At 46.7% G+C, this 27,234-nt stretch overlaps 1 protein-coding gene across 2 annotated transcripts in view; it reads right to left on the bottom strand.

Moving 5' to 3' along the window:
* SMARCAD1 (SNF2 related chromatin remodeling ATPase with DExD box 1) overlaps positions 1-27,234 on the bottom strand; it is an 809,617-nt gene that overhangs the window by 156,118 nt on the left and 626,265 nt on the right. For both annotated transcript variants that reach the window (XM_078676227.1, XM_078676228.1), the window contains exons 18-19: positions 14,790-14,907; positions 954-1,075 (exon numbers count right to left, since the gene is read on the bottom strand). In XM_078676227.1, the coding sequence (XP_078532353.1) occupies positions 954-1,075; positions 14,790-14,907 (240 nt within the window). The remainder of the gene's footprint in view (positions 1-953; positions 1,076-14,789; positions 14,908-27,234) is intronic.

The raw sequence follows: 27,234 nt of genomic DNA on the forward strand, positions 1-27,234 counted from the left end.
TGCCACTTGTGGAACCCCGCGTAGCGTGGCAGAGTTTTTTGGGAAACTACGCGGAACTCCGTGAACTCCGCGCAGTCCTACTTAATAGTCCAAAATAAAATAGAAACTCAAGTGCTATTAAGTGAGCTCATCTCATGTGTAACACCTTCAGCCAGCTTTTTCTAACTGCATTTTGTGTGCAGGGACTTACAGTTTTTCACATAACAAGTATATGCTTAAAAATCTCAGCATGCAAGTTGTTGTGCTGTTATGTCTTCTCTTCTTATCTTTGACTTGTTTCACCGTCATCTCCCTTGCCCCTTTTCTATTCCCCTTCCTTTTGTTTCCCTCTATCTCTGCATTACACAATCCTACTCTTTCTCTTGCCTCATTTTATCTCCTCCTCATTGCTTCCCTTTGTTCGTCACAGACAGCCATACGTATTTCAGGAGGAGACAGAGATAAACAGAGAAAAAGCCCTTCAAATGAATTTAGCAGTAAGTGACCATAGCAATCACCATTTGACACTACAAATATTTTATTTAGCTAATACTGACTTTAGATGTGGTGTTTCCCCTCCCTTTCTGTTCAGTTGGCCACTTTGGATAAAATCAACTCACAATTGAGACCGAACCATCAGTGTTGCAATGATGTGTTCAGTGTTGACATTCATCAGCTATAAATACTTTTAGAATCACTTCTATTTGCCTAAAATAAGCATTTACACTGCACAAATGGATCATTCTTACAAGCAGATGGCAAAGCAACCTCTATGTTGATGATGGTTAAAAAAAATCTTAAATGGTCACCCCCTCCTCAAACCTATGATCTGCTACATTGTGGCTCACTGTTATACTCTTCCGCTCAGAGCCATGACAAGGGAGCATATGAACACACTTTTGCCACACGCAATGAAAAATAATTAGAGGGATGGTTGCTCTGAAACACTTGTACAATCAGAATTTCATTCTTACATTTAGCATAAGTCTTGACATGATCTTCAGCTTCTCAGCTGTGAAATAAGTGCGGTGAAGCAAAGGATGATTGGCCATTTTTCTGAGGTGCATCATGACATTGCACAGCTCTGTGTTTTTTTCTGTAAACAGAAAAGAACAAACAAGTTAATCAGTGAGGCCTCACAGAACATACCCAGTGTTAATATGTCACAAACGTAGCTAATACAGTGCTAATTATTTGTAAAGTACACATGTATCCTAGGGATGTATCCTGGTGCCAATAAGGACGTTCAGGGTCCTGGCTGGGGCCCAGTTAAAGAGCCAGATTTTGAGTTTCTTGCAAAACTGAAGGAGCGAGCCTACAGCTCTGATTTGCAGAGGGAGGTCGGTCCAGACTTTAGGAGCAATGAATGAGAAAGCTCACCCACCAGCTCTGCAGATTTTGCGAGCTAATCGGAGGCTGGCTGAGCGTAGTAATCTGGTTGGAATGATGAAGCCGACGTGTTTGTTCCAGTAGGCGGGGCCAAGGGTGAGAGGCGCCTTGTAAGTATGAATGAGAAATATAAAGCGCGCAAATTTGTAAATAGGGAGCGAGTAGGAGACAGTGGAGGCTTCTACACTACGGCGGAGGACCGTCGCCCCCCTGCTTTTAAGCAGTGCCAAGTAGAAACATATAATGATAATATCTTGGAGTTATTATCATTTTATGCTTCGTGTCCTGCTGCTTTGCGGGCAGGCGGTGCTGCTCTGCTCTCGGAGCAGGGGAGGAGTGATTTGCCCAGTCCTAAGTGTGCAATGACTGTTTGGTAGGCCCTCTTGGGCCGCCCAAACCAGTCATGCGCACTTTCCCCTTTCTCCAAGCAGACTGTATTGCAGACTGGATGGAGAACAGGCCCACCTCTCCAGCCCCTGACTGAGGGCTGTGTCACGGCACTCAAACCAATCACAACACAGCTTGCAGCGTTGTGATTGGCTTAAGGGAGAGAGCCTGGCTGCCTGCTTACTGTTCCTGGAGTTGGAGGCAGGAGAGCAGGAGCAGAGATGCGGGACCTGGCCTCAAGGTAAGATTTTGAATATGCTACTTACCAGTATGCATCTGTTCTTGGCATGTAGGGCTGCTAACATTCATATCTTAGCATTAGATCGCCGCCTAGTGTTGGGTCCGGATGATCGCACATTGTTGTCCTGGAAGAGTCTTCGAAGTATCCTGAGATAGGTGGCTCCTCCCCTGGACTACAGTGCGCATGGGCATCGGCTCCATCCCCAGATTGTTTTTCGCCATTGTGGCAGAAGATGGAGTGAAAAGTGTAAAGGATGTCCATGCTAATGATTGAATACAATAGTATATCTGCAGCTGCGACAGGCACCGGGGAGGAGGGTGGGCGATATGAATGTTAGCAGCCCTACATGCCAAGAACAGATGCATACTGGTAAGTAGCATATTCAGTTCGAGGCATGTGGGCTGCTAAATTCATATCTTAGCATAGAATACATAGCAGTCCCTCCATCAGCGGCGGTTGCCCGTGCCAGCTGCAGAAACCTGAAAAAGTGTCTTGAGAACAGCCTGTCCTACAGCAGCTTGCTGCTTGGAATGCACATCAACACAGTAGTGTTTTGTAAAGGTATGTGGTGTAACCCACGTGGCTGCTCTGCAAATGTCCTCTAAAGGAATGTTCCCTAGGAAAGCCATGGATGCCCCCAATTTGCGCGTGGAGTGCGCCCTTGGGGGTATTGTTAAAGTGCGCTTGGCCTTTTGATAACAGATTTGGATGCACTTAACAATCCACCTGGCTATTCCTGCTTTGGAAATAGGGTTGCCTTTGTGTTGTGGTGCGAAGGCAACAAAAAGTTGTTTTGTCTTTCTAAAGGGTTGCGTCCTGTCTATGTAGTACATCAGCGCCCTCCGTACATCTAAGGTATGGAGCATTCTTTCCGCCACCGTTTGTGGGTTTTGAAAGAATGCCGGCAAGTCAATAGTTTGGTTGAGATGAAACTGTGACACCACCTTCGGAAGGAATTTGGGGTTAGTGCGTAGCACTACCCTATTTGGATGAATCTGAATGAATGGCTCTTGGATTGTGAGCGCTTGTAGCTCACTAACCCTCCTCAGTGACGTAATAGCTATTAGGAAAGCTACTTTCCACGTTAGGAACTGGAGTTCACACGAGTGCAGTGGCTCGAAAGGTGGTCCCATCAGTCTGGTGAGTACCACATTGAGGTTCCACGCCGGAGCTGGCGGTGTTCTTGGGGGAATGACTCGTTTCAGACCTTCAAGGAAGGCCTTAATGGCAGGCACTCTGAAGACAGAGAGATGTTGCCTGTTCTGAAGATAAGCTGCTATGGCGGACAGATGTATCCGAATGGAAGTATAGGCTAGATTGCATTTGTACAGATGTAACAGATAGCAAATGATGTTAGGGATAGACGCATCTAGCGGGTTGATGTCATTGGCTGTACAGTAAATGACAAAACGCTTCCATTTCGCAGCATAGCATGCTCTGGTAGTAGGTTTCCTCGCCTCTTTAATGATGTTCATGCATTCTGGAGGCAGGTTAAGGTATCCAAACTCTAGGACTTCAGGAGCCAGATCGCCAGGTTGAGCTGTTGCGGATCTGGATGCTGAATTTCTCCATGGTTCTGCGTCAAAAGTCTGGGCGTGAGGCGCAGTCTTTGATGCGGCACCACCGAGAGTTCGAGGAACGTGGTGTACCATGCTTGGCGCGCCCACGTTGGAGCAACCAGGATGAGAGTCATCGCGTGCTGCCTTAGCTTTCTTGCCACCAGCGGTATCAGAGGGGCTGGTGGAAAAGCGTACGCAAATTTGCCTGACCAGTTCATCCATATCGCATTCCCCTGCGACTGTGGGTGAGGGAACCTGGCGGAAAAGTGTTGGCATTTTGCGTTTTCGTTTGTGGCAAACAGGTCTATCTCCGGATGACCCCACTGCTGGAAGTACGGGTGGAGTACTGATGGATGTAACTCCCACTCGTGCATTTGATGGCTGTATCTGCTGAGCAGATCCGCCATCTGATTGTCCTTGCCCGGGAGGTGTTCTGCCATGAGGAAAATGTTCCTCTGAATGGCCCACTTCCACATGCTCTGAGCCAGATGAGACAGCTGTGGCGAGTGGGTGCCTCCCTGCTTTTGAATGTAGTACATCGCGGTCATGTTGTCCGTCCGGACTAACACTACCTTGTTGCTCAGATGTACAATGAAGGACTTGATCGCCATGAAGATTGCCATCAGTTCCAGATAGTTGATGTGCATCTTCTGTTGCTGCGTCGTCCATAGTCCCTGCACTGTGTAAGTGAGCAGATGAGCTCCCCATCCCTGGAGAGATGCGTCCGTCGTCAGGATAATCTGTGGCACTGGCTCCTGGAACAGTCGGCCCTTGCAAAGGTTGTGTGGAGTCCACCAATGCAGAGAGTCGTATGCCCGACTGGTAACCAACACTAGGTCTGTTAAATTTCCCTGAGCCTGTGTCCACTGATTTGCTAAGCACTCCTGGAGCGGGCGCATATGTAACCGTGCGTGAGGGACTATGAAGATGCAGGAGGCCATCATGCCTATCAACTGCATGAACACTCTCGCTGGAAGCGAGTGTTGTGGTCTGAACTTCTGGATTAGAGACTGCATGCTGTCTATCCTGACTTGGTTTGGTTGAGCCATGGCCGTCAGGGTATTGATCGTCGCACCTAGAAACTGCCGGACATGTGCCGGCTGAAGATGCGACTTTGGGTAGTTCAACGAGAAACCTAGATTGTGTAGGAGGTGAATGGTAGTCGACATGTCTGCGGCGCACTGTTGTTCCGACTTGGCTTGAACGAGCCAGTCGTCCAGGTAGGGGTAGACATGGATGTTCTGCCTCCTGAGGTGCGCTGCTACTGTCGCCAGACACTTGGTAAACACCCTTGGGGCTGTGGTGACTCCGAAGGGTAGGACCTTGAATTGGTAATGCTTGCCTTGGATAGTGAACCTGAGGTATTTCCTGTGGGACGGGTGTAGTGGAATGTGGAAATAAGCATCCTTGAGATCTAAGGTTGCTAAGAAGTCCCCTTGGTTTAAGGGAAAGCTGCACCATCTTTTTAAGCGCACAATAGTGCCAGCGTGTGTTTAGGCGCGCAGCGCTGTTAATATTTTAAAAAATTATCGTTTTTGTAAAATTTGTAAAATTTAAATGTAAAATGTTTGTTTTTTAACTTCCATCAGTCCGCCCACATACCTGCACTTTAATTGTGCCCTCACCGCTTCTAGAGCGGATTACTGCCTCTAATCAGTGTTGCTCGAGGCGCCCGTCCGCCATCTTGGGACTGCTCTGGATTAAGGGTGCCATTCGTCAGAGCGCTCTAGTGCTCTGCGTGGCAGCAGGTGAGCCTGTATTTAAGGCGAGCACCTAGTGTGGCTCGGCCTTAGGGAAAGCTGCACCATCTTTTTAAGCGCACAATAGTGGCAGCGTGTGTTTAGGCGCGCAGCGCTGTTAATATTTAAAAAAATTATCGTTTTTGTAAAATTTGTAAAATTTAAATGTAAAATGTTTGTTTTTTAACTTCCATCAGTCCGCCCACATACCTGCACTTTAATTGTGCCCTCACCGCTTCTAGAGCGGATTACTGCCTCTAATTAGTGTTGCTCGAGGCGCCCGTCCGCCATCTTGGGACTGCTCTGGATTAAGGGTGCCACTCGTCAGAGCGCTCTAGTGCTCTGCGTGGCAGCAGGTGAGCCTGTATTTAAAGCTCACACCCTGCCGCGCAGCGGTGACGCGCAGCGGAAGCGCCTGACTCTCGCCTGAGTCAAGCCAGAGTCTGCCCGTCTGCGCCCGTCAGCGCTAAGGAGGCGCGAGAGGCGGGAGACTCTGATCTTCACTCCTACTGTTCCTGGATGCCTCCTAATTCAAGTATGTCACGTGACTACTTACTATCATTTCGGGGCCCATATGCCCCCTGTCACTGTTCCTTAGACCCCCACACTTGGCATGGCCCGGCTTGTTGTGCTTATTGTCGGTTAACTTTAAACTCTGATCTGCCGCCTGAGATACTCAGTGATACTATTTTACTTCGAGGCGGGCTGATTAATGCTCGCTCCTTAGTAAAAAACGCTCAGAACGTCTTTGATCTTATCACTGAATCTCAATTGGATTGTCTTTTTCTTACGGAAACATGGCTGAAGCCATGGTGCAATCCTGCCATTGCCACAGCTCTACCACAGGACTACCATATCCTACGTCTAGATAGGCAGGAACAACGAGGAGGAGGTCTTGCGATTATTTATCGCAACCGTTTTAAATGTACCATAGAAGCACTGACGGAGCTTAAGGAGTCAGAAGCACTTGCTTTTTCCTTAGTACTCCATGACTCTCTTGTATTTTCTGGAGTACTTATTTATCGCCCCCCAGGCCCCCCTTCCACATTTCTGGACTCTGCTAGTGATGTGTTGAGCGATTTAACTCTTAGGTTCTCTAACTTCACGGTGTTGGGTGACCTCAACTTACATCTTGAGGCCCCAACTGATCCTGGAATCAGTTGCTTCCTAGATACAATTGAAGTGTTGGGGCTTACTTTGGTGAATCGTGAACCCACCCATCAAGCAGGACATCTATTAGATGGCATCTGCTCTAACCTTCCTGGCCTTATAGTCAAACCCCCTCGCCCTCAGGTTTGGACAGATCACTTCCTCATTCCTTTTCTTATAGCTGAGAACTGGAAACCTTCTGTCAATTTCCTAAAATGTACAGATAATCCTCACATGAAACCCACTCCAAATTGGAAGTCATTAGCGAGGAGAGCTGACATTGTTGAAAAACTCAATAACGAATTACCAGCTCTTGCTGATTGTACTCCTGTAGATTATCAAATCTTTTGTGATTGGATTGCTGGAGCGGGCAAGTTGCTTACACCTTCCAACAATGAGAACACGAAACCTAGGTATAAGAAAAAAAAAAGCTTCGTGGTTTTCACCAGCCCTTAAGACTGAGTTAGGCGAAGTGAAAACGCTAGAACGGAGGTGGCGTCGTAATTACGACACCGACGCACGCAATAGTTATATAGTAGCAAGACGGAAGTATCACGTAGGAATAAAACTAGCAAAAAAAGCCTATTACCTACAGGCCATTTCTTCAGCAGGCCAAGAACAAAAAGCTATCTTTAGGATTGTTAAGGATTTTATCAATCCTTCAGCTCTATCGCAAGAGATCCCTCCATCGCAAGATCTCTGTAACGCGATATCTGATTACTTTGAGAATAAAATCCTAACAATCACTAATACCTTTCCATCAGAAACCATCATCACAACTGATGTTGGAGAGATAGCGAAACTGACTCCCCCCCCCCCCCCCAGTCTCTCTGGAAGAAACTGCTAAAGCTATTTTAGCCAGCAAATCAGGTTCCCCTTTTGATCCCTGCCCTGCTCCGGTGTTGCACCAACTAATAGAGATAGTTAATCCTATGATCAACAGTATCATCAACTCTTCTCTAGCAACAGCAAGTATCCCCGAGGATTGGAAACTTGCAGCTGTCAAGCCACTCCAAAAAAAGGCCCTGGCTGATCCTACCACCCTTTCCAACCTGCGCCCGATTTCCCTGCTACCCATTCTATCTAAACTGACTGAAAAGTTTGTCAATAGCCAACTGACAAACTTTCTGGAGAAGAATAACGTTCTCCATTCGAATCAGTCAGGTTTTCGGTCAGAACACTCGACCGAATCAGCTTTACTATACTCGGCTGAAACTGTAAGAGCAGCAATGGATCAGGGAAAACAGGCTGTCCTTATCCTTCTTGACCTGTCGGCAGCCTTCGATACTGTGTCCCATAACATCTTACTGGACCGGTTGGCTGCCGCAGGGGTAGGAGGACAGGCGTTGGCCTGGTGTAGGAATTTCCTTACTAACAGGCGCCAAATAACAGTGCTTGGCCCATATCAGTCTGAGGCTAAAAACGTCAGCTCAGGGGTGCCACAGGGCTCCAGTTTGAGCCCTGTTCTTTTCAATCTTTACATGGAACCCCTGATGAACTTGATCGCGTCATTCAGGATCAGTTCTATTTCATACGCTGACGATACCCAACTGATTTTGGTGCTGGATAAGGAAAAACCAGGTGCCGAGGAAGATCTTAGGAACTGTCTTGCAGCAACATTCAAATGGATGAATAACAACCATCTAAAGTGCAACGCCGGAAAAACGGAAATCCTACCCATGGGGATCAATAACCCTTTCTCCCCCTTGGTATGCTGGCCATCGGATGCAGAAGCTCCACCCAATACAATTGCATCCGCACGTAACCTAGGCATAAAATTTGATAACTGCCTATCTTTTAAACCTCAGGCTGTAGCAGTGGCAGGCATGTGCTTTCAAATTATTAAAGCACTTAGGAAGTTTTTTGATCTCCTTCCTCTTACAGCGAGGAAAACAGTCGCAGTGGCATTAATAAATTCTAGGCTTGACTACTGCAATGGACTTTACGTTGGAGCAAATAAAATCGTGCTCCACAAATTGCAGATGGTCCAAAACGCGGCTGCCCGCCTCGTACTGCGTCTGCCCCGTAGATCATCAGCCTCTGCAGCCTTAAACACTTTACATTGGCTGCCAATAGGAAGGAGAATCTTGTTCAAACTTCTTTTGATTACTTTCAGGGCCTTCCATCAGCGTGGCCCGATCTATCTACGCAGGGGGTTTAAAAGATACTACCCAGCACGCTGCCTTAGATCTGCAAGCCAGAATTTACTTACCACTCCACGCTTTAAACTGGCCACAAAAGGCGGCAAATCCATTTTTGTACTTGGAACTAAGGCGTGGAATAAATTTCCCCTTTCCTTGCGGTCCTTCTCCCAAGAAGCCCCTTTTAGGAAGGCATTGAAAACCTGGATTTTCTCTATGTCTGATACTCTGTGTAGGACTTTAGTCTAGTGGATGTGCTTAATAATTTAGGATGCTCTCTTCCCTATTCCAACTCTTCCACCGGGTTGTGTAAGCGCCAAGATACTCCTTGGAGTGGTAGTAGCGCTCTATAAGTGTCCCTTACATTACATTACATTTAACAAGGGGAGAATCTGTTGCAGTGTAAGCATATGGAAATGTTCTGACAGTATGTACAGGTTGAGGGGACGTAGATCTAGAATGGGTCTGAGAGATCCGTCCTTCTTTGGAATAAGGAAGTACAGGGAATATACCCCTGTGCCTTCCTCTCCCACTGGCACGAGCTCGATTGCGTCTTTTTGCAGCATCGCCACTACTTCCTGCTGCAATAAGTGCAAGTGCTCTGCGGACATAGGCCTTTGCCTTGGCGGGATGTTGGGTGGAGTGGATTTCAACTCTAGGCAATAACCATACTGGACTAGTTGTCGCACCCACCTGTCTGTGGTGATGTTTCCCCAGACGGGCAGGAACTGCTGCAGTCTCCTCCCGACAGGTGTTAAGTGGTCGGGGGGCAGTGACAGAGAGTCACTGTTTGCTTGGGGTAGAGGAGCGGGAGTTGTTGTTTCCTCTGCCGCGACCCCTGTTGCTGTTATTTCTGTAACCTCCCTTGTTCTGTTTTGTGAACGAGGATTGTGCTCCACCCCTTGAGAATTGAGATTGTTGACCCATTTGTCCTCTGGTGACTCCACGTGCACCTGAGCGACGAAAATTATTGCCACGAAACTGTTGTGATTGCAGGGCCCCCATGGACTTAGCAGTTTCTGTGTCCTTCTTTATCTTTTCGAGGGTGGTGTCAACATCTGGACCAAACAGTCTATCAGGATTGACTGGCTGATTAAGTATTGTTGTCTGAATATCAGGTTTAAACCCAGATATGCGGAGCCAAGCTTGTCGTCTCAGCATGACGCTAGTGTTGATAGCCCTAGCTGCTGTGTCTGCGGCGTCAAGTGCACACTTGATGGCTGCGTTGGAGATCAGTTTACCTTCCTCTATAAGCAGTTTGGTGCCCTCTTGAAATTTTGGAGGCAGGTGTTGTACAATTTGCTCTAGGGTGTCGTAATGCGCCCTATCGTAACGTGCTAAGAGTGCTTGTGTATTCGCAATACGCCAAAAGTTGGCAGCCTGTGCCGCCACTCTTTTGCCCCCTGCCTCTAGCACTTTGGACTCCTTGTCAGGGGGAGGAGCTTCACCCGTTGTCTGGGAGTTGGCCCGTTTTCTGGCATTTGCGACCACAAGAGAGTCTAGAGGCAACTGTCCCCGAATGTATGCAGGGTCTGCAGGTGCTGGCCTGTACTTCTTTTCGATACGTGGATTGACCACTCTCGCTCTGGTAGGTTCTTTAAAGATGTCAGCTGCATGCTTGAGGACTCCCTTGAGCATAGGCAGCGTTTTCACAGTTCTTTCAGAGACTGAAAAAGTGTCAAAGAGAAAGTCCTCTTCCACTGGGTCAGCATGCATGTCCACATCATGATTAGCAGCTGCCCTCTCAATGAGTGCATGAAAACCTGCAGAATCCTCTGTTGAGGATGCACGTGCACTGAAGGGCTGTGGGTCTTGCCCCACGCCTTGGGTGCCTTGGTCACCAATGTCATCATATGCATCTGGATTATTGACGGGGAAGGTGTATTGGTCATCCTCATCATATCCCTCACCTTCAGAATGTTCTGGTGAGGGAGTAGGGCTTCTTCTTGGAGGAGGCTGGATAGGCTCTATGAGGTTAGAAGCGTCCTGAGGAACCCTTTTCTTCTTTAGTGGGATAACATAGGAGTCCAGAGGCTCTGAAGTGATCCTCCTTTTGTATAGTGTTAATTTGCCTGTGTTGGCGTCGATGAAGTGCTCAGAATCGTCCTCTGATTCGAGTTCTCGACCTGAAGGTACCCCTGCCGTAGAAGAATCCGACTTCTTTGGCGTCGATTTCGTAGAAAAGGCCTTCGGAGCCTCTTTCGGCGGCAGAAGGAAGAGAAGCTTGCTCTTAGGCTTGGCCGGAGCATCCTTCGGCGTTTGAGGCGACGGTAACGGAGCCGACGCAGCAGCGGCCTTTTCCCTGATTCTCTGTAGCGAAGCGGAGAATGGGAGAGGCTTCAACCACAGTGTCTTTTTGGCGCTGACGAGGATGGCTTGACCCTCCCCTCGGATCCGACGTGATGGTGGCCCTTCTGAGGTTTGGACGCCGATGCAGGTGTCGCCGACCCAGAGTCCTTGGATCGATGCGCAGATGTGCCAGCCGTCGATCCGTGCGCTTGAGTCGGTTCCGTCTCCACTACGCGACCGACTAACGGAGTCCCAGGCGTAACCGGAGCCGTGCTGCTGGCCTTGGCGTGCTTAGACGGTGTCGCAGCGGTTGATCCGTGCCGACCACCCTTTTTAGAGGATCCCTCCTCCGGCGCCGATTTCGATCCTGTGGAATCGACCGACTTCTTCGACTTCTGCGGACCGGAGGTCGACGGAGCCGATGCGGCTGCGGGTGCCGTAGTTTTCTGTGGGCCGGCCGCCATCTTAGGGACGTTCGAGTCCATAAGTTTCGGTTTCGTTTTCGGGTCGGCCATTTTAGGTGTAGTCGACACCGTAGGTTTCGGTTTCGATCCGGCCTGCTCAGCAAGTATGTCCGTGGCCGGGCCTGATGGCGGGGCCGTGGCTTGCGGCACGGGGTCTTGGGTAAGGCCAACTGGCGATCCCGTGACCCGATCGTGATCTTCGAAACCCTCGGGGCATAGCTCGTCCCCAGAGCTATCTGCCGCGGCCCCATAAATCTCTTCGACGTCCCCTACCTCGTCGACGTATTCAAGGTCTTGACCCGCGACTCCGTCGTCGTCCACCGGATCCGCCTCGACCTCCGTTTCGGGTGGGGATATTTGGAGATGATGACCCTGTTCATCTTCTTCTTGGTCGCCGAAGATGTTTTCTGGATCCGGGGCCGCTTGTCTGGCCTCCAGGCGCACCGCGCGCCGGAGCTTGAGAGTCTTTTTGGACCTGAATTGAGCGCAAGCCTTGCACTTGCCGTCGTCATGGTCCGGTGAAAGGCATTTGTTACAGACCGGGTGGAGGTCTATATGTGGGTACTTGGACCCACAGAGCGGACAGTACTTAAACGGACTCCGCTCCATGCTGGAAAGTTGTAGTTGTGTCACGATGAGAAGGCCTCGATGTCCGAAGAGTGAAAACTCCGCTGAATCCGACTCCAAGAGTTGGAAGAACCCGAGACCGTGCGCGAACAATACCGACGCTAGAAATACAAGGCCTTTTGGCCTTAAAAGGTTAGTTTTTCTCGGTTCCGACAGAGAGAAGTCGAGACCGCATCCGAACCCAATGGCGGAAAAAAACAATCTGGGGATGGAGCCGATGCCCATGCGCACTGTAGTCCAGGGGAGGAGCCACCTATCTCAGGATACTTCGAAGACTCTTCCAGGACAACAATGTGCGATCATCCGGACCCAACACTAGGCGGCGATCTAATGCTAAGATATGAATTTAGCAGCCCACATGCCTCGAACCTTTTTTTATCCCCCCCCCCCACGCCGGCCACCACTGGTTGGAGATAATTTAGGTTTTGTGGTGGATGGTGGCTTTCCACAGGTTTATCTTTTGAAATAACACTTCATGCACCTACTGGATTCTGGTAGCTTTCAGTGTCACAAGAAGGTATGTGGCTTAGGCCCAAGCTTCTATGGGGCAGTGGGGCCAGAACCCCAGAAACGATTCACGTTTCAAATTTGATAAGTCTGGATTACTAAAGTGACAGTGGACTTTTGTGAATTGGGTCTTTCGGTCTCAAATAATGAAGAACAAAAGGACTCTTAAGACAGCTCTGTTTGTTTATTCGAAGCCAGGTAGCACTGCTTAAATAGGAATCGAATAGATTGTACATTGTAAGCCAGTTACAATGCAACAGTCTAACGCCCGATTTGGCTCATACAACACATTTAGTTAAACTTTTTCGTTTCTATTTTCAGAAAACCACTCCAATGAATAAAGGCAAGTAATTCTGGTTATCAGCGAGCCACCTTTATAGAAGCCTACAGTAAACACCCTGTAGATGGGAGTTAAATACATAACACAGATCAGACCGACTAACCACAATCCAGGTATAACAACTGAACTGTGGGTAACCTGTTTCCAGAACATTAATAGAGACAGCCCTTTACCAGCCCTGAAGGGATTAAATTCTAGTGCAACCTCGTTATTCTCTACACTGTCAGCACATCGCAAAATCAGTTTTTTAAATCTGCTCAAAGCAGGTGTGATTGATGCGGACCCTCTGCCTCCAGATACCCGAGAGAGGTGGGGGAATGATGGTTGACTGATGTCTCGCCCGCTCTCTCCTGCTCTCTTGGAACTCAGCAGAGGGAGGTGGCATAATGCTGGGGACATACTTTCGTCTCCAACTGCCATCTTCTTGGTCAGCCAGAGGTCTGCACACACCAAGGGCTCAGAGGTAACTGTAGTCCATGCGGATAACATACATAGCCACTGTCCGCATTGGAGCAGGCTGTACTTTTTCACATTGAGGGCTGAAATCACAGGAAACAGCCTACAACACAGCCTTTACCACACAGGTATTTGTGCCTTTTCCATGCAGATAAGGTTTTAGGTTATAAAACAAAGGTAAGGTGTGGAAGTTAAGGTGTGGCTAGTGATAAAGGGAGGTTAGGGCAACTTTCTGGTTTAGGTGTGGGTAGTGGTAAGGGTAATTTAAGGATTTAGGAGTAGGTAGTGGTAAAGGGAGGTAAGGATAATTTAAGGGTTTAGAGTTTGGCAGTGGTAAAGGGAGGTAAGGAAAATTTAAGGGTTTAGAGTTTGGCAGTGGTAAAGGGAGGTAATGGCAGTGCTTAATTTTAGAATGTGGTTTCTGCTGCTCGGCAGCAGCACTTAATTGTCAACGCCAACAGTAATGGCAGTCTGTCATATACTGACGGTGTTGATCCAATTTAGAGATTTGCACAATAAAAAATATTTATTAATTCAACATACATTAAAAATAACAAATACCTGCCACCCTAGCCATTCTTGTAGCTTTGTGAGCAAAGAATAGTCTGAATTGTCCCATTCCTGGGAGTTGGATGGTTAGCAGTTATGTTGGTACTGGCTTAGGCAATGGATGGAAAGCACAGCTTGGCATCTACCGCCAAAATTCCAATACTTCAGTTTCTTTGAAGATAATTATCCCATCTCGCAACTCCCTCTCACTTATTTCTATTCTCAAATGAAGTAACCAAGTTCCTCTTTCCTCCATCTTGATGCACCAATCTGGCTTGGTTCCCCTTTTATGTCTGGCATTACTTAAGAAATTCAGATTTTACTAAAATGAGGTGTATAATATACTTACTTATATGGGCCTTCAGTCATACCTCTTTATCTATCCATTTGTTATTGTGCCATTCACATTTTACTTCCACACTACAGCATGGTGCAATGGGTCAGCTCACTTCAGCCACTGGCTACCACTGTGACTTGGAGCTCAATGCCTTCCCCTTTATAGTTATTAAAGAACTGGGAAATTTGTCTATTGTTTAGGCAAGATCATTTGGTAAGCATGGAGGGTGGAAATCTGACCCCGTGCATCAGTCTTTACACAGATAGTAAGGTTCACATAACATCTTTACCATGCCTCCTGGCACTGCAATTTGTGATGTGGAAAGAGACAATCGTACATTTCAGGCAATAGCTTTTGACTGACCACTCACTGATTTTATTTCCTGGAATGCTAAAACATTTTTTTGTTCTAGAAATGTTCTTGAAGGTTTTTTGGTCAACTGTACTTGGGAAAAGGGAAGTGAGGTAGAGGGCAAAGAATGTTCCTTTACATGCAAGAGAGATTACTTTGCCAAAAGGGCTATTGTCAATTACAAGAGAACTTGGATCTCTTTGCAGCTAATCAAGGTTTTCAAGTCCTATCGGCAACAGAGACCTTATTCCAAAAAGACAAGAACATGTGAGGCGTACAACATACCTGTACTGTTAATTGATTTTTTAAATCCATTAAATAAGTTCACATATAGTTCTTCCTGTTTTTCCGACATTGGGCAGAAATCTATCACATCCTGCTTTGGAGGCAACTGTTTAAGAACCTGAAAGAGGATAAAGGAATAAGTAAAACCAAGAACACAACGCTGCCGTTTTACCACAGTACAATTTGACAAGTGTTCTGCTATAAAAATGATGACTTTGCTTCTTTCTTTCTCATTTTTTTTTTGTTTTAACCACGCACATTATGAAAAGTAGTGATTAACACTATTCTGCTGAACCAAAAACTCCCTCAAACTCCCATGAAAGATTTTTAGCAAAGGGTTAAAAGTGCTTACTTTTCCTAATCCTACTCCACGATCTAATTGCGACAGTTGAGTATTTCCTAGGGTGTCATGTTTAGTAGCTTTGTGTACAGAATTACATATTGCAAGAGAGAATATGGAATGCCTCAGTTACATAAGATAAAGAAAAAAAAATACTACTGCACAAGTGGGAATGTGGAGGGGTGAAAATATTTCTTGACCGTGATGAATTCTGACTTCTGGAGAAAAGGTGCATACTTTAAGTTCTTTATGTAAACAATGACTTTCAGGTGATGAGAAGGGACTAAGGAATGTCAGTGTATGTTCAGTAGGAACACCGATGGGTTAAGTGCCAATCTATTTAACTAAGATTAGTGCATTGAAAACAAACTGATCGTTCAATTCTGGGACCTTAAGTTACCTCAGCAACAGAGAAGCCGGTTGGAGGGAAAGGAAATAAAGCATGCGAGGGCAGCGCTAGGCAAATACAAGGGACAAAACAAGAAGTCAGAACCACATGTGTGAGAGCAACCGAGCATAGGGGCGGTTGAGTAGGACAGGTAAGAAAGAGCGAGCAACATGGAACACAGGACAGAGAGATGAGAGAGCAACACAGACTGGGGCTGGGAGAGAGAGGACAGGGAGAAATACACAAGGTAGACAGCCGGAAAACATATGCACTTGAGCAATAACACTAAAGTAGTTCTCTAAAAGTGAGCAGCGGGAAAAGACAAGTACAGTGACCATGCTCTAGGGGAGGAACAAACTCAAGATAGATAAGGCTAGTCATCCAATAGGAATTAAGTAAATGAAAGCAACAATAAAGCCAACTAATAGTAAGCAATGGGCATGCTTTAAGCTCGCTTAAATTCCTGGTAGTCTGACAATATCTTTCTGAACCAGACAGCTGTGCCGTCTAGTAGGCTTCAACTAAAAATGAGAATTTGCACCAGCACGTCAATTGGGCTATTTTATGAGTTTATGTTCACATTACTAAGAGACATAACAGAAGCCCAGCCTCTGGAATGCCCACTAAAATGTTACATTACAGAAAGTAGTAACTTTGCAATCTGTACCAGTCGAGCTGTGCAAAATGCACTTTTTCTCTGGGAGGATCTCCCCATAGAACAGGAAATCAACGAGAAGGGGGACTGTTATTACTGCTACTTTCTGGTCCTGAAGACGTAAAAGGGCCTGCACCCTATCCTAGATCTGTGAGCCCTCAACTACTTCCTCCAAAATGAAAAGTTCAAGATGCTCACTATAGCTACAGTCTTGTCTGCACTAGACCCAGGAGACTGGATGGTAGCGTTAGACCTGCAGGATGACTATTTTCACATTCCTGTCCAGACGACTCATCGGCGCTACAAGTGGTTTGTGGTAGACCACAAGCATTATCAGTTCACAGTCCTCCCCTATGGCCTTACCAGCGCCCCTCGGGTGTTCACCAAGGTGATGGTGGTTGTCGCAGCTCATCTGTGCAGGTAAGGGGTACCAGTCTTCCCCTATCTCGACTGGCTGTTGAAGGTCGGTGTGCGACAGACCTCCTGCATTAGCTGGAGTTTACTATCAACGTGCTGAAGCTACACCTGACTGCCTCTCAGACGATCCCTTTCATCGGAGCGGTTTTGGACATGGCGCAGTTTTAGGTCTCTCCTACCTAACGGCAAGTCCAGGATATTTGGGGTATAATACGGTTGTTTCAGCCCCTATCCTGGATTTCGGTGAGACTTAGCCTTAAGATCCTTGGCCGCACTGGCCTCCTGCATCCTGCTTGTGACTCCTACTCGCTGACATCTGAGGGCTCCGCAGTGGGACTTGAATTTCCAGTCGGCACAAAATAAGGAAAATCTCTCAGACATGGTTCCGATCTCGGAGGGAACTGCACTAGATCTGCAGTTTGGGTTAATGAAAAACAATTGGGTAAGCAGCAGACCCTTCTTTCCTCAAACAGATGCATCCTTCCCCACAAGGGGCAGCCATCTGGGTGAGGTGGAGATCAGTGACGTAACAACAGCCCCGCAGCCCGGTGGTGCAGCCACCCCTGAGCTCCATGGGGCCCCCTCTTGCATGGGCAGCGAGCACTAGCCTGAGAGCTCCTGACTGGGTCCAGAGCAAGGGGGCCCCCACCATGTACTTTGCAGAGAAGCCCCCGTCAAGTTTCTTTATGCCACTGGTGGAGATTAGAGGCCTCTGGTCTCCCGCAGAATCTGTACTCCACCTCAACCTCCTGGAGCTTTAGGCGATTCGTCTGGCATTAAAAGCCCTTCTAGCCTCCATCAAGGGCAGTGTAGTGCAGGTGATCACAGACAACACCACCGCCATGAGGTACTGCAACAAACAGGGCGGGGTGGCGTAGTGGACCAGTTTTTAAAGAGGCCCCACGCCTCTGGACACGGCTGGAACAACAGGATATTTCCCTGGTGGTGCATCATCTGGCAGGCTCTCTGAATGCCAAGGCAGACAAACTCAGCCGAAGCGGATCACGAATGGCGTCTTCATCTGGCTGAGGTGCAAGGTACCTTTAATCAGAGGGGACAGCCTTGGTTAGATATGTTCGCCATCGCAGAGAATGCGTACTCTCAGCAGTTCTGCGCACTGGAGTTTCCAAGGAGGCTCTCGCTAGGTCCTCTGATCAGGCTGCCCTTCTTGAGGATCTTTTGTCGCAGCAGCAGGAGAAGGTACTCCACCCGAAGTCTGCAATTTTTTTGTGGCAGCCAGGCATCTCTCCACCATAAACAGTATACGCCTCCGGTTGGGCAAGTTTGAGGCAAAGTGTGCAGAAAAGCAGGTTGACCCCCTTTAGTTTCTCTTTTTCAGGTTCTTTTTATTCTTTTCCTTGCCCAGCAAGGTTCTGCTCTTGGCACCTTAAAGGGTTATCACTCTGCCATTTCAGCCTTACTGAGGTTGCCTGACCACATTCATAGGTTCTTGAAAGGGTTGCAACATATATTTCCACCTTCTACCTTTATCACGCTTCCGTGGGTCCTTAATTTATTTATTTAAGCAATTTGTAGAGCGCAACAAATACCTGTGGGTGTCTCGGCGCTGAGGACGTGGATAAGGTATTAAGGGAGATTGCCCTTTATTGAGTGAATAACCAGGTCTCTAGAAGCTTCCTGAAAGAGAGCAACATTGGGCATGCTTTGATTTGTGGGGGAAGGGAATTCCATAGTTTTGCCGTGGCTACATTGAATCTTTTGTCTCCCCATGAGACCTTGTATGTACGGGGGATCATCAGGAGATTGGCAGAAAAGGATCCTAGATTTCTGCAAGGTGTGTGAGTGGACAGGTCTCTCCTTAGATAGATGGGACCTGAGTGATGGATTGCTTTATAGGCTATGCATAGTGCCTTGAATTTAATGCGGTTGGGAATTGTTTGCCAGTGTAGCTTTTTCACCACTGCAGAGATGGGTTGATGCTTAGGGGTGCCTGTGATGATCCTAGCGCAGGCGTTTTGTATGCGCTGTAGTTTGCTGATGACCTTTTTCTGTGCGTTCAGGAGTAGTCCGTTGCAGTAGTCTATTTTAGTCATTACCAGGGAGCTTATCGAGGTTTTTCCTGTGTTGGAGGGAAGGAATGATAGTAGTTTTTTTATTACTCTTAAAGTATGGAAAGCAGAGGTGGTGATGGCATTTGCGTGGGCTGCAAAGGAGAGTTTGTCATCGAAGATGACGCCAAGGTTTCTTACTTTCTGTACTGGAGGTGGTGGGGCCTAGTTCAGTAGGCCACCAGGAAGGGGACCATGTGGGGTGTAGGTTGCCAAAGATCATGACCTCCGTCTTATCTGAGTTTAATTTTAAGCAGTTTTTGGCCATCCAGGAGCTGATGGCGATCATGCCTGCTTGGAAACTGGCCGTTATTTGGCCTCCGTTGTTGTTGATAGCTAGCACCAGTTGTGTGTCATCAGCATAGGTGGTTAGCCCCATCCCATGGGTTTTGATGGTTTTGGGCCAGGTCCGACACAGATATTAAATAGTGTCGGACTGAGGGGAGATTCCTGTGGCACCCCACATGGGAATGTGAAGGAGGAGGAGTTTAACTTTCCGAGGCTCACTAGCTGTCGGGCAACATGAACTACTATTAGTTCCCCAATTGGACGTCAATGACCTCAGGGGGAGGGAGCCTGCCCTTAGCTGGAAAAATAATTTCCTGTCTAACGGAACAGTTAAGGTGTCCCAGTACTGTTCTAGTGCAGGTCTCGTTTTAATTTCCATAAACCTACCCCCCATAGATTCTGAGGTCACACTCCTCCAAGACTTCTGGTCAATATAATCCCAATATATAGCTTTTATAGTTGTTTTACTAGGGAACACTTCCCCAGAGGGATTTTCCCAAAGTTTGGAGAGACCGAGCTCAGCAAGGGCGTCCCTAAGCTTTTTTAGCCATGAAATTTTATGGAAGACATCTGATTTAACTAGGGCAGAAAACCCCTCAGCATAGTGTCTAATTTCTGGGGTCGTCCACAACCGTCTCCAGTAGAGGATAGGCCTTAGTCGGGCACGATCACTAAGCGATCTTCTTCCTAAATCCAGGCCAAGCGGTATTAATGGGGTACTTTGAGGAAGACTAGTTATCCCTCTCAGAAACCTGTTCTCAGATCTTTGGAGCGTATCGAACCTCTCAAAGCCCCAGACTTCAGCCCCATAAAGGGCTGCGCCCAAGGCTTTTGCGTCGTATACCATGAGAACCGGTTTAATAGGCCTGGTTTTAGATTTTGCTTGTTCCACTCGAAGCGCTCCTGAAATCTGCTGGTGTTTCAAAACCGCCTTCTCAATATGTCTCGACCAACCAAATTTACTTGATATCTCCACCCCTAGGTATGTAAAAACATTTACTACCTCTAGTCTAATGCTGTTCAGAGATACCCTAGGTTGGACTTGGCGTTTTTGCCCAAAGACCATCAGCTTAGTTTTATTTACATTAACTTCGAGACCCCGTTCCTTGCAGAACATATCAAATATGTTCAAGGCTCGCTGGAGTCCTGCCGGGGTTTTGGACACGATCAAGGTATCGTCGGCGAACATCAGGATCGGAACCCTGATGCCCGCCAGCGAAGGTGCGTCAACCCTCGCATCCAACATCCTATCGACTATACCATTAATGAACAAGGAGAACAGCAGGGGTGCCATGGCACAACCCTGACGTACCCCCCGCTCAACTGGGAAATTGATGGATGATTCCCCGTTCCTCCCCCACTGGACTTTAGCGAAGTTGCTTTCGTGGAGACGCATTATTAATGTGAGCAGTTCAAGTGGAACCCCTATCTTGCTCAAGACACCCCACAGCTTACTCCTGGGCACCAGATCGAAGGCAGCCCTCAGATCTACAAATGCTACATAAAGGCTGCCCTCGCCAAGGAGTACAGTCCCCCACCGTAGCATAGTAAAGCGAAAAATTTGATCAACCGTGCTGGTTGCTCGTCTAAATCCTGCCTGGTAGGGGGATAAGGCATTGTTTTCATCTACCCAGGCCATAAGTTTGTCGACCACCATCTTACCCACCACTTTCTGGATAGTGGCCAGCAAACTTATAGGTCTATAATTTGCCGGGAGCGACCGATCGCCTTTCTTAAAGATCGGAATTATAATTGCCCCCTTCCATACATCCGGGATTTTTGCCCCTTTTGCAAGGGCATTTCCCAGCACAGTCACATATTTTGCCCAACGAACCTTATCATGTTTGAAAATATCTGAGGGAATTCCATCCAACCCCGGAGCTTTCCCCCCCTGCAGTGATGAAATTACAAGTTCTGCTTCTTTAGTTGAGAATAAGTCTCCCTTGGAAAATACCACAGGGATTGGTTCAATGTCCATTATATCCCTATTCTCCGCATACTGGGGTTGGAAATACTCGACCCATGAAGCTTCTTTAACATTATTATCGGGGTTGTTTGGCGTACCACCTCTGCCCCATTTCATAATTTTCCAAAAGAGTCTTGAGTCTTTTTGCCCAGAGGCCTCAAGTAACTCCTCCCAATATTCCTCATCCCACAGCTTCTTAGCCTTGCGAATATTCTCCTTATATTGTTTCCTAGCAGTGCTAATCAAAGCCTTGTCCCTGCTTTTGATTGCCCTGCCCAGCTCCAGTCTAGTTGCCCTGCACTGCTTGTTAAACCACCTCGCCAGTTTAATGGGTGGTTTTCTATTTGCCCTAACTGATTTGATAACATGCGGTTTTATCAAATGGAAGAATGTGTCGTGTATGTCTGCTATTAGAGAGGAACCCGGTGTTACAGGGTATACTGATTCCATGGCGGCAATAGCGTTATCCACCTCCAGATTAATGTGCTCCACAGTGGCTAAGTTGGCCAGCACATTTGGCCATTTCACCCTTCTTGAATCATTAGCTATAACAGGTACAATTTCGCTACCTAACACTAGGTGGACAGGCGCAGCCCTCCACCATGAGTGGGTAACACTGAGGGGGTTATGATCACTTTCTATTCTCCCCACAATTTCCATGTCACCCACGCCACACCATAGCTCAAGACTACAAATGACATAGTCGATCCTACTCTTGCTATGCCAATTGTCGAATGTGCTATTTCCTCCTTGGTCACTTTTTGTCCTGCCATTAAGGGCCCTCAAGCCATACTCCAGACATAACGCATTCAACAACAATACATCCTTAGTCCACCGCTTCACTGGTGAGAGGTTTAGGATTGGGACGCCCCATAGAGCATCCTCCTCTTGTCCTATCGGATGTTCAGTATTTTCCAAAGGCTCAAAAGTCCTATTCAGGTTACCTGCCACAACCACTCTATTACCAAGTGACTTGGATTCGAGGGAGGTTGATAGAGCTTCAAGGGTGGGGGAATTCCCAGCACTTAAACCCCTAGCATAAATATTATAGATATCTATCACACCGCCCTGTCCTAATGTTAACCTCAATAATTGTATATCCTTGCAGCATAGGTCAATGACTTTTATTTTGGCCTGAGAATTCTGCTTGACCCAGGCTGTTAGACCTCCCGTAGGTCTGCCCCTAGGGCCCCTAGTCGCTGGTATACAAAAATTTAGATAACCTGGCAGATAGATAGGCTCACAAGCCCACGACTCCTGGAATAGGCACATTTCAAACCCATTAACAAAGTCTAACCAATCTTGAGACAGCAATCTGGAGGCCAAACCTGCTATATTCCATGAAAGAAACCTCCCCGTGGTGTCACCTTTACCGGTCCCCCTTTCAGTAGCTACCATAACCGGTGAATTAGTCACGATCTCAGAGTCACCACCCTCTCCCATAACAATATTTGCACAGTTGGCCACATTGGCGTCATTTGTACCAAGACTTAATGGTGGTCTAGGATCGCCCCCCCAATCGTCCTGGCATACCATATTGCCCCCCCTCATACTTCCACATTCCCTGTCTGGGACCACTTCTGCTAAATTACACATTGCATCCCCCTTGGGTGACAAAATTGGCTCCACAGTGATTTCCCTATCCATTTGTACAACAGAGTCAAAAAATTCAACTGGATCCCGTCAGCATCCCCATCTCATGTACCCTACTCCACCATCAAAGTTATATACCTGTTTATAACTATCATTTGGACGCAAGATAGGGGCAGGGAAAGAGCTGACCTCTACCAAGGGAGGCAGACTAATTCTCATTGACTCATTACTCCCCCCCGGATGAGAGGACACAGATCTAGGATAGAAAAAAGTCAAGTCCACAACGCCAATCCCACCAATGCTAATATTCCATCCCGGTTTCGTGATTAACCCTACTACCCTTGGGTCTTGAAAGTTGATTATGATACACTCGCCCCCCTGCTTTTTTAGGGTGTTCCCAATCCAATTGACCCTTCTAACCCCAATAATCAGGCCGTCCACAACCCCTGGCAGGGGTCTATTGACCCGCAGCCAATGCATGGCTTTATTTTTTAACATGTCATATGTTTCCCTTTGACCTTCCAGTAAGGGTGGGACGTTGGTGAGAATGGCCACATATGGATAGGAATCAGGGGTGAGTTGAACCGGGGGAATCCGAATTGAAGGTTTGTTAGCATATAATTTTGGTGGGCAGCGTTCTGGGACAGCAAGGCTCGAAGGAGCACTATTTCCCACAGCCATGCCAGTATTATTTCCACCGGCTGTGGTGTTGCCATCCCTTACATGACCGCCCCTATTTACTATCTGGGAGGGAAGCTGCCCGTTTGATCCATCAACATTCTTACCTAGGTTTTTATCTGTGTCTATCAATGTACCCTGGTTACGTTCCATAGTAGTTGGTAGGAGTGAACTATTTTTAATAGTCGCGGGGGCACAGTTTTTAATGCCATCTTTGGTACCTTTAGCCGTTGCACTAATACAGCTGGTCTTAGTTCTCCCAGAACTACTATTGTTTACAGAGGGTAAGGGTACTGCTATGTTCTTATTATTCTGTCCCTGATTCTGCTGAGTAGGTGAACCACTCGCTATTGGGGGAGTCAATTCGGCCACCGTGACACCTATATCCCGCTCGGCTAGCTTATGTTTTGTCCCATTCTCTCCCAATTTATTATGGGACTTAATTAGTGATTTTATTGAAAAGAAATTATCTAAGCTAGCCTGCTCAAGATGGTCCAATTGTTTTGCTAGCTTCTCAAGTCTAGTCTCAAGAGGATTTAAGAGGGAGTGTATTAGTTTTTCCAAATCCAATAAATATTCCGGATTAGACATCAGTTGCCCAGGGGCTGCTAAAGTGATGGGGTCTATTTCTGTTACTGGTGATGCAGGGATCATTGGGTTTTCTGCACCTATTAGGACAACCAATTCCTCCCCCGTTGTTACCCCACTAGGGTTCTCAGCAGGAACATTGATTATGGGTGTTTTAATGGCCAACTTCCTGACCTTCCTTGCTGGATTTGGGACTTGGGATTTTTTTATGGTTGTGGCCCTTTTCCTCTTTGGGCATGGTTTAGGCTTAATAGCCTGTGCTTGAACACATGCTTTTGGTATAGCGTTTTGCCCCCTTAGTGCTCTATTAGAACCATTTAAATGCTCTGCCGATAAAGTGGTAACCACTATATCTACAGGAGAGGTACCCAGTGGCTCATTGGATACAGATATATCATACAATGTATCGTGTGTAAGTGGCAGTACTGTAGAAGATAGCGGGGTGACCAATGCAGGGAAACTTTGGCCTATATGTTTATCAAGGGGGTTTTTCATAAGCTCAATCGATAGCCTTCGCCCGGCGCGTCTTTCCGCCAAAGCAATCTCCCTATCGATGTCTTGGGGCAGGCGTTTAAAGTACGTATCTAGGGGCCCCATAACCGCCGTCTCAGCCTCACCCATAGAGGACTGCAAGGCAGAGGTATTTAAAGTATTAGCCATGGTGCACACCCCCCTGCTACCTTCAATAACTTGATGATCCGAGCGAACACTAGGCAAATAAATTACATCCAAAAACAAGTCTGTAGATGTTGGTGGGGTGGCCCAGCCCGGCCTCCTGCGGCCCCGGACGGCCACAGACGGTCCCGCCCTTGTCCCGGGCTTCTCCCGCGCGCTCTCCCGCGCTGCGGGAGTACTAGTGGCTTAATATGGAGTGTGCACCCAATAGGTGGAAGGGGTAGGAGGGGTCGGGGAGAGCGGCCCAGGTGTAGCTCTTCAGGGCTGGCGGGCGCTCCTGGGAAATGTAGTCCCAGAGAGCCCACGCGCTCGCTCGCAGCCCCGGAAAGTGCTTTCCTCAATATCCCCGTCAAGGCGCTGCAAACACTCCTCACGCAGCGGGACCCGCGAAGCGGGTTCCGCAAGGAGTAGGCTGGTGGCTGGTGGCTGCAGACAAAAGAATCCAGGCAGGTAAAAGCAAACAGCAAGGCGTCCCACTGGTGGCTGCAGACAAAAGAATCCAGGCAGGTAAAAGCAAACAGCAAGGCGTCCCACTCGCTATCACAGCGAGAGCAGTTGATAAAGGATCGGTGGAAGGGTAGGAGGGGTCGGGGAGAGCGGCCCAGGTGTAGCTCTTCAGGGCTGGCGGGCGCTCCTGGGAAATGTAGTCCCAGAGAGCCCACGCGCTCGCTCGCAGCCCCGGAAAGTGCTTTCCTCAATATCCCCGTCAAGGCGCTGCAAACACTCCTCACGCAGCGGGACCCGCGAAGCGGGTTCCGCAAGGAGTAGGCTGGTGGCTGGTGGCTGCAGACAAAAGAATCCAGGCAGGTAAAAGCAAACAGCAAGGCGTAAAATAAAAAATAAAGCCAAGCAATATTAAATATAAAAAAATAATATAAATTCTATTTTACTAATATTGGAAATGTTGGACTCTGGAAAGACTAGATATACTAGCCCCACTCCAGTTATAGAAACAGTAAGAAAAGTGTTGGACTGCGGAGAAGTTAGAGTGCCCATTCCCATTTCAGTCTAAACAATAGTAGGGAAAGTCTTGGATCTTGGACCGGTTAGATTTGACTGGAAAAGGATTACATATAGGAACACAAGTCCCATTCCTTTAGGAAAGAATTTTGAACATTTCATATAAAACATTAAATTGCAGTATATAGAAAAACATACACATTTTTAAACAAAATTTATATATATATTTAAAAAAATGACGAAAAGGAAAATAATATCAACTTCCCTTTCTACCAAAAAATAACAAAGTAATCAAATCATTCCTTATTCGATTTTAAGGTATACTGAGCTACCGACCTGGCAGTAGCTTCTTACTTGGCCGAGATCTGGGTCTATGCTGATGCGAATATGCTAACTATCAGAAAATACATTTATTGGGGCTTTTTTAATTTACCAATGAGTACTCCCCTCCTACCACTGAGATTCGATCTAGCACTCAATAGCATACATTTGATAACTGCCCTATAATCATTATTGTATTCGGGGTGGCCCTGGTCAACTGTGGACCTGGCTTCCTGTAGGGCCCTTTTAGTGGAATTAATTTTTTTGTGATAAAAAGTCTGCACTATATGGCTGAAATATGTCAAGAACCTATAAGTAATGGCTAAAATGGGAGAACTGGAGTACTATAGAATTTCCCTGCTAAAATAACCAAAGGAATAATTAAGAAACTGCAAAGAAACCACTGGGAGTGTGCGATAATGGAGCTCCGGAACGATCAGGTCTATTGGTGGTCAACAGGACAGTTTTTGTTATACAAATGTATACCTCGCTTTGATTTATACATAGACAGAATTTATCCATTTCAATCAATCAATCAGGGTTTTGCAGAGCACACTACTCACCCGTTAGGTTCTCAAGGTGCTGAGGGGTGGGTGATTCAAGCTAAAAGATTACACGTGCAAGTTAGAAGTGACGTCCAACAGTTAAGATCACTTACATCTAAGTGGGACAAAATAATGGTGCCTCAAATTATTGTCCCCGTTGCCCACAACACACAGAGAAAGAGGCATATTTTTTCTATTACTGTCCGAAGTACACATTACCTCGTAACAAATAGGTTATTGCATTGTGCACAAACATGGCCTCACTGGAAAGCTTGAAGGATTTTAAAGAGTGACACGAAAGAACAATTTGTCTTCACTGCTTTCCGATATTTGCAATGGGCATGAAATATTAGAACAAAGGCGATGCTCCCGACTGTTCCCCAACCACATTGATAAGAGCATGGCATAAATTGGGTTGATTTATTTTATCAGCATGTAATCAAGGAGGGTCATAAATAAAGAAATGAAGCAATATAAATAACTGAGTATTGTGAGTTGAAAGAGCGAACAAGACTGCATTGCTACTATCTGCTCCCGAACATATTTTTAAATGTAAAATGATTGTCGAATTAAAAATGAGATTTTGGCACAGTACATTTTACGAGCAATTTTTGGAAATGCACATTTGCATGTGTTAGATTTTTGCATTTTTAAGTCAATTGCCCATGGATAAATTTTATCTGAAGTTGTATATTTAATTTGTTTGCTTAAATGCATTGGTTGTTATACTTTTATGGCTATTTCAGCCGTAATATAGTTTGATGATGATGATGAACTTTAATGCATCAGTGTCAAACTATTTACATAAGTTAGCATTAATTAATTTAAAAAAACAAATGAACAATTGTTAAATATAACTTTATTCACTTTGTAACCCTATATAACTACAAATCCATCAACTACTACTAAAATATAACTTATTACTAATTGAACTAAAATAAACCTTATAATTTGAGTTTTAA

This window comes from Lissotriton helveticus, chromosome 2_1 (genome assembly GCF_964261635.1).
Source record: "Lissotriton helveticus chromosome 2_1, aLisHel1.1, whole genome shotgun sequence".
In the NCBI taxonomy this organism is placed as follows: Eukaryota; Metazoa; Chordata; class Amphibia; order Caudata; family Salamandridae; genus Lissotriton; species Lissotriton helveticus.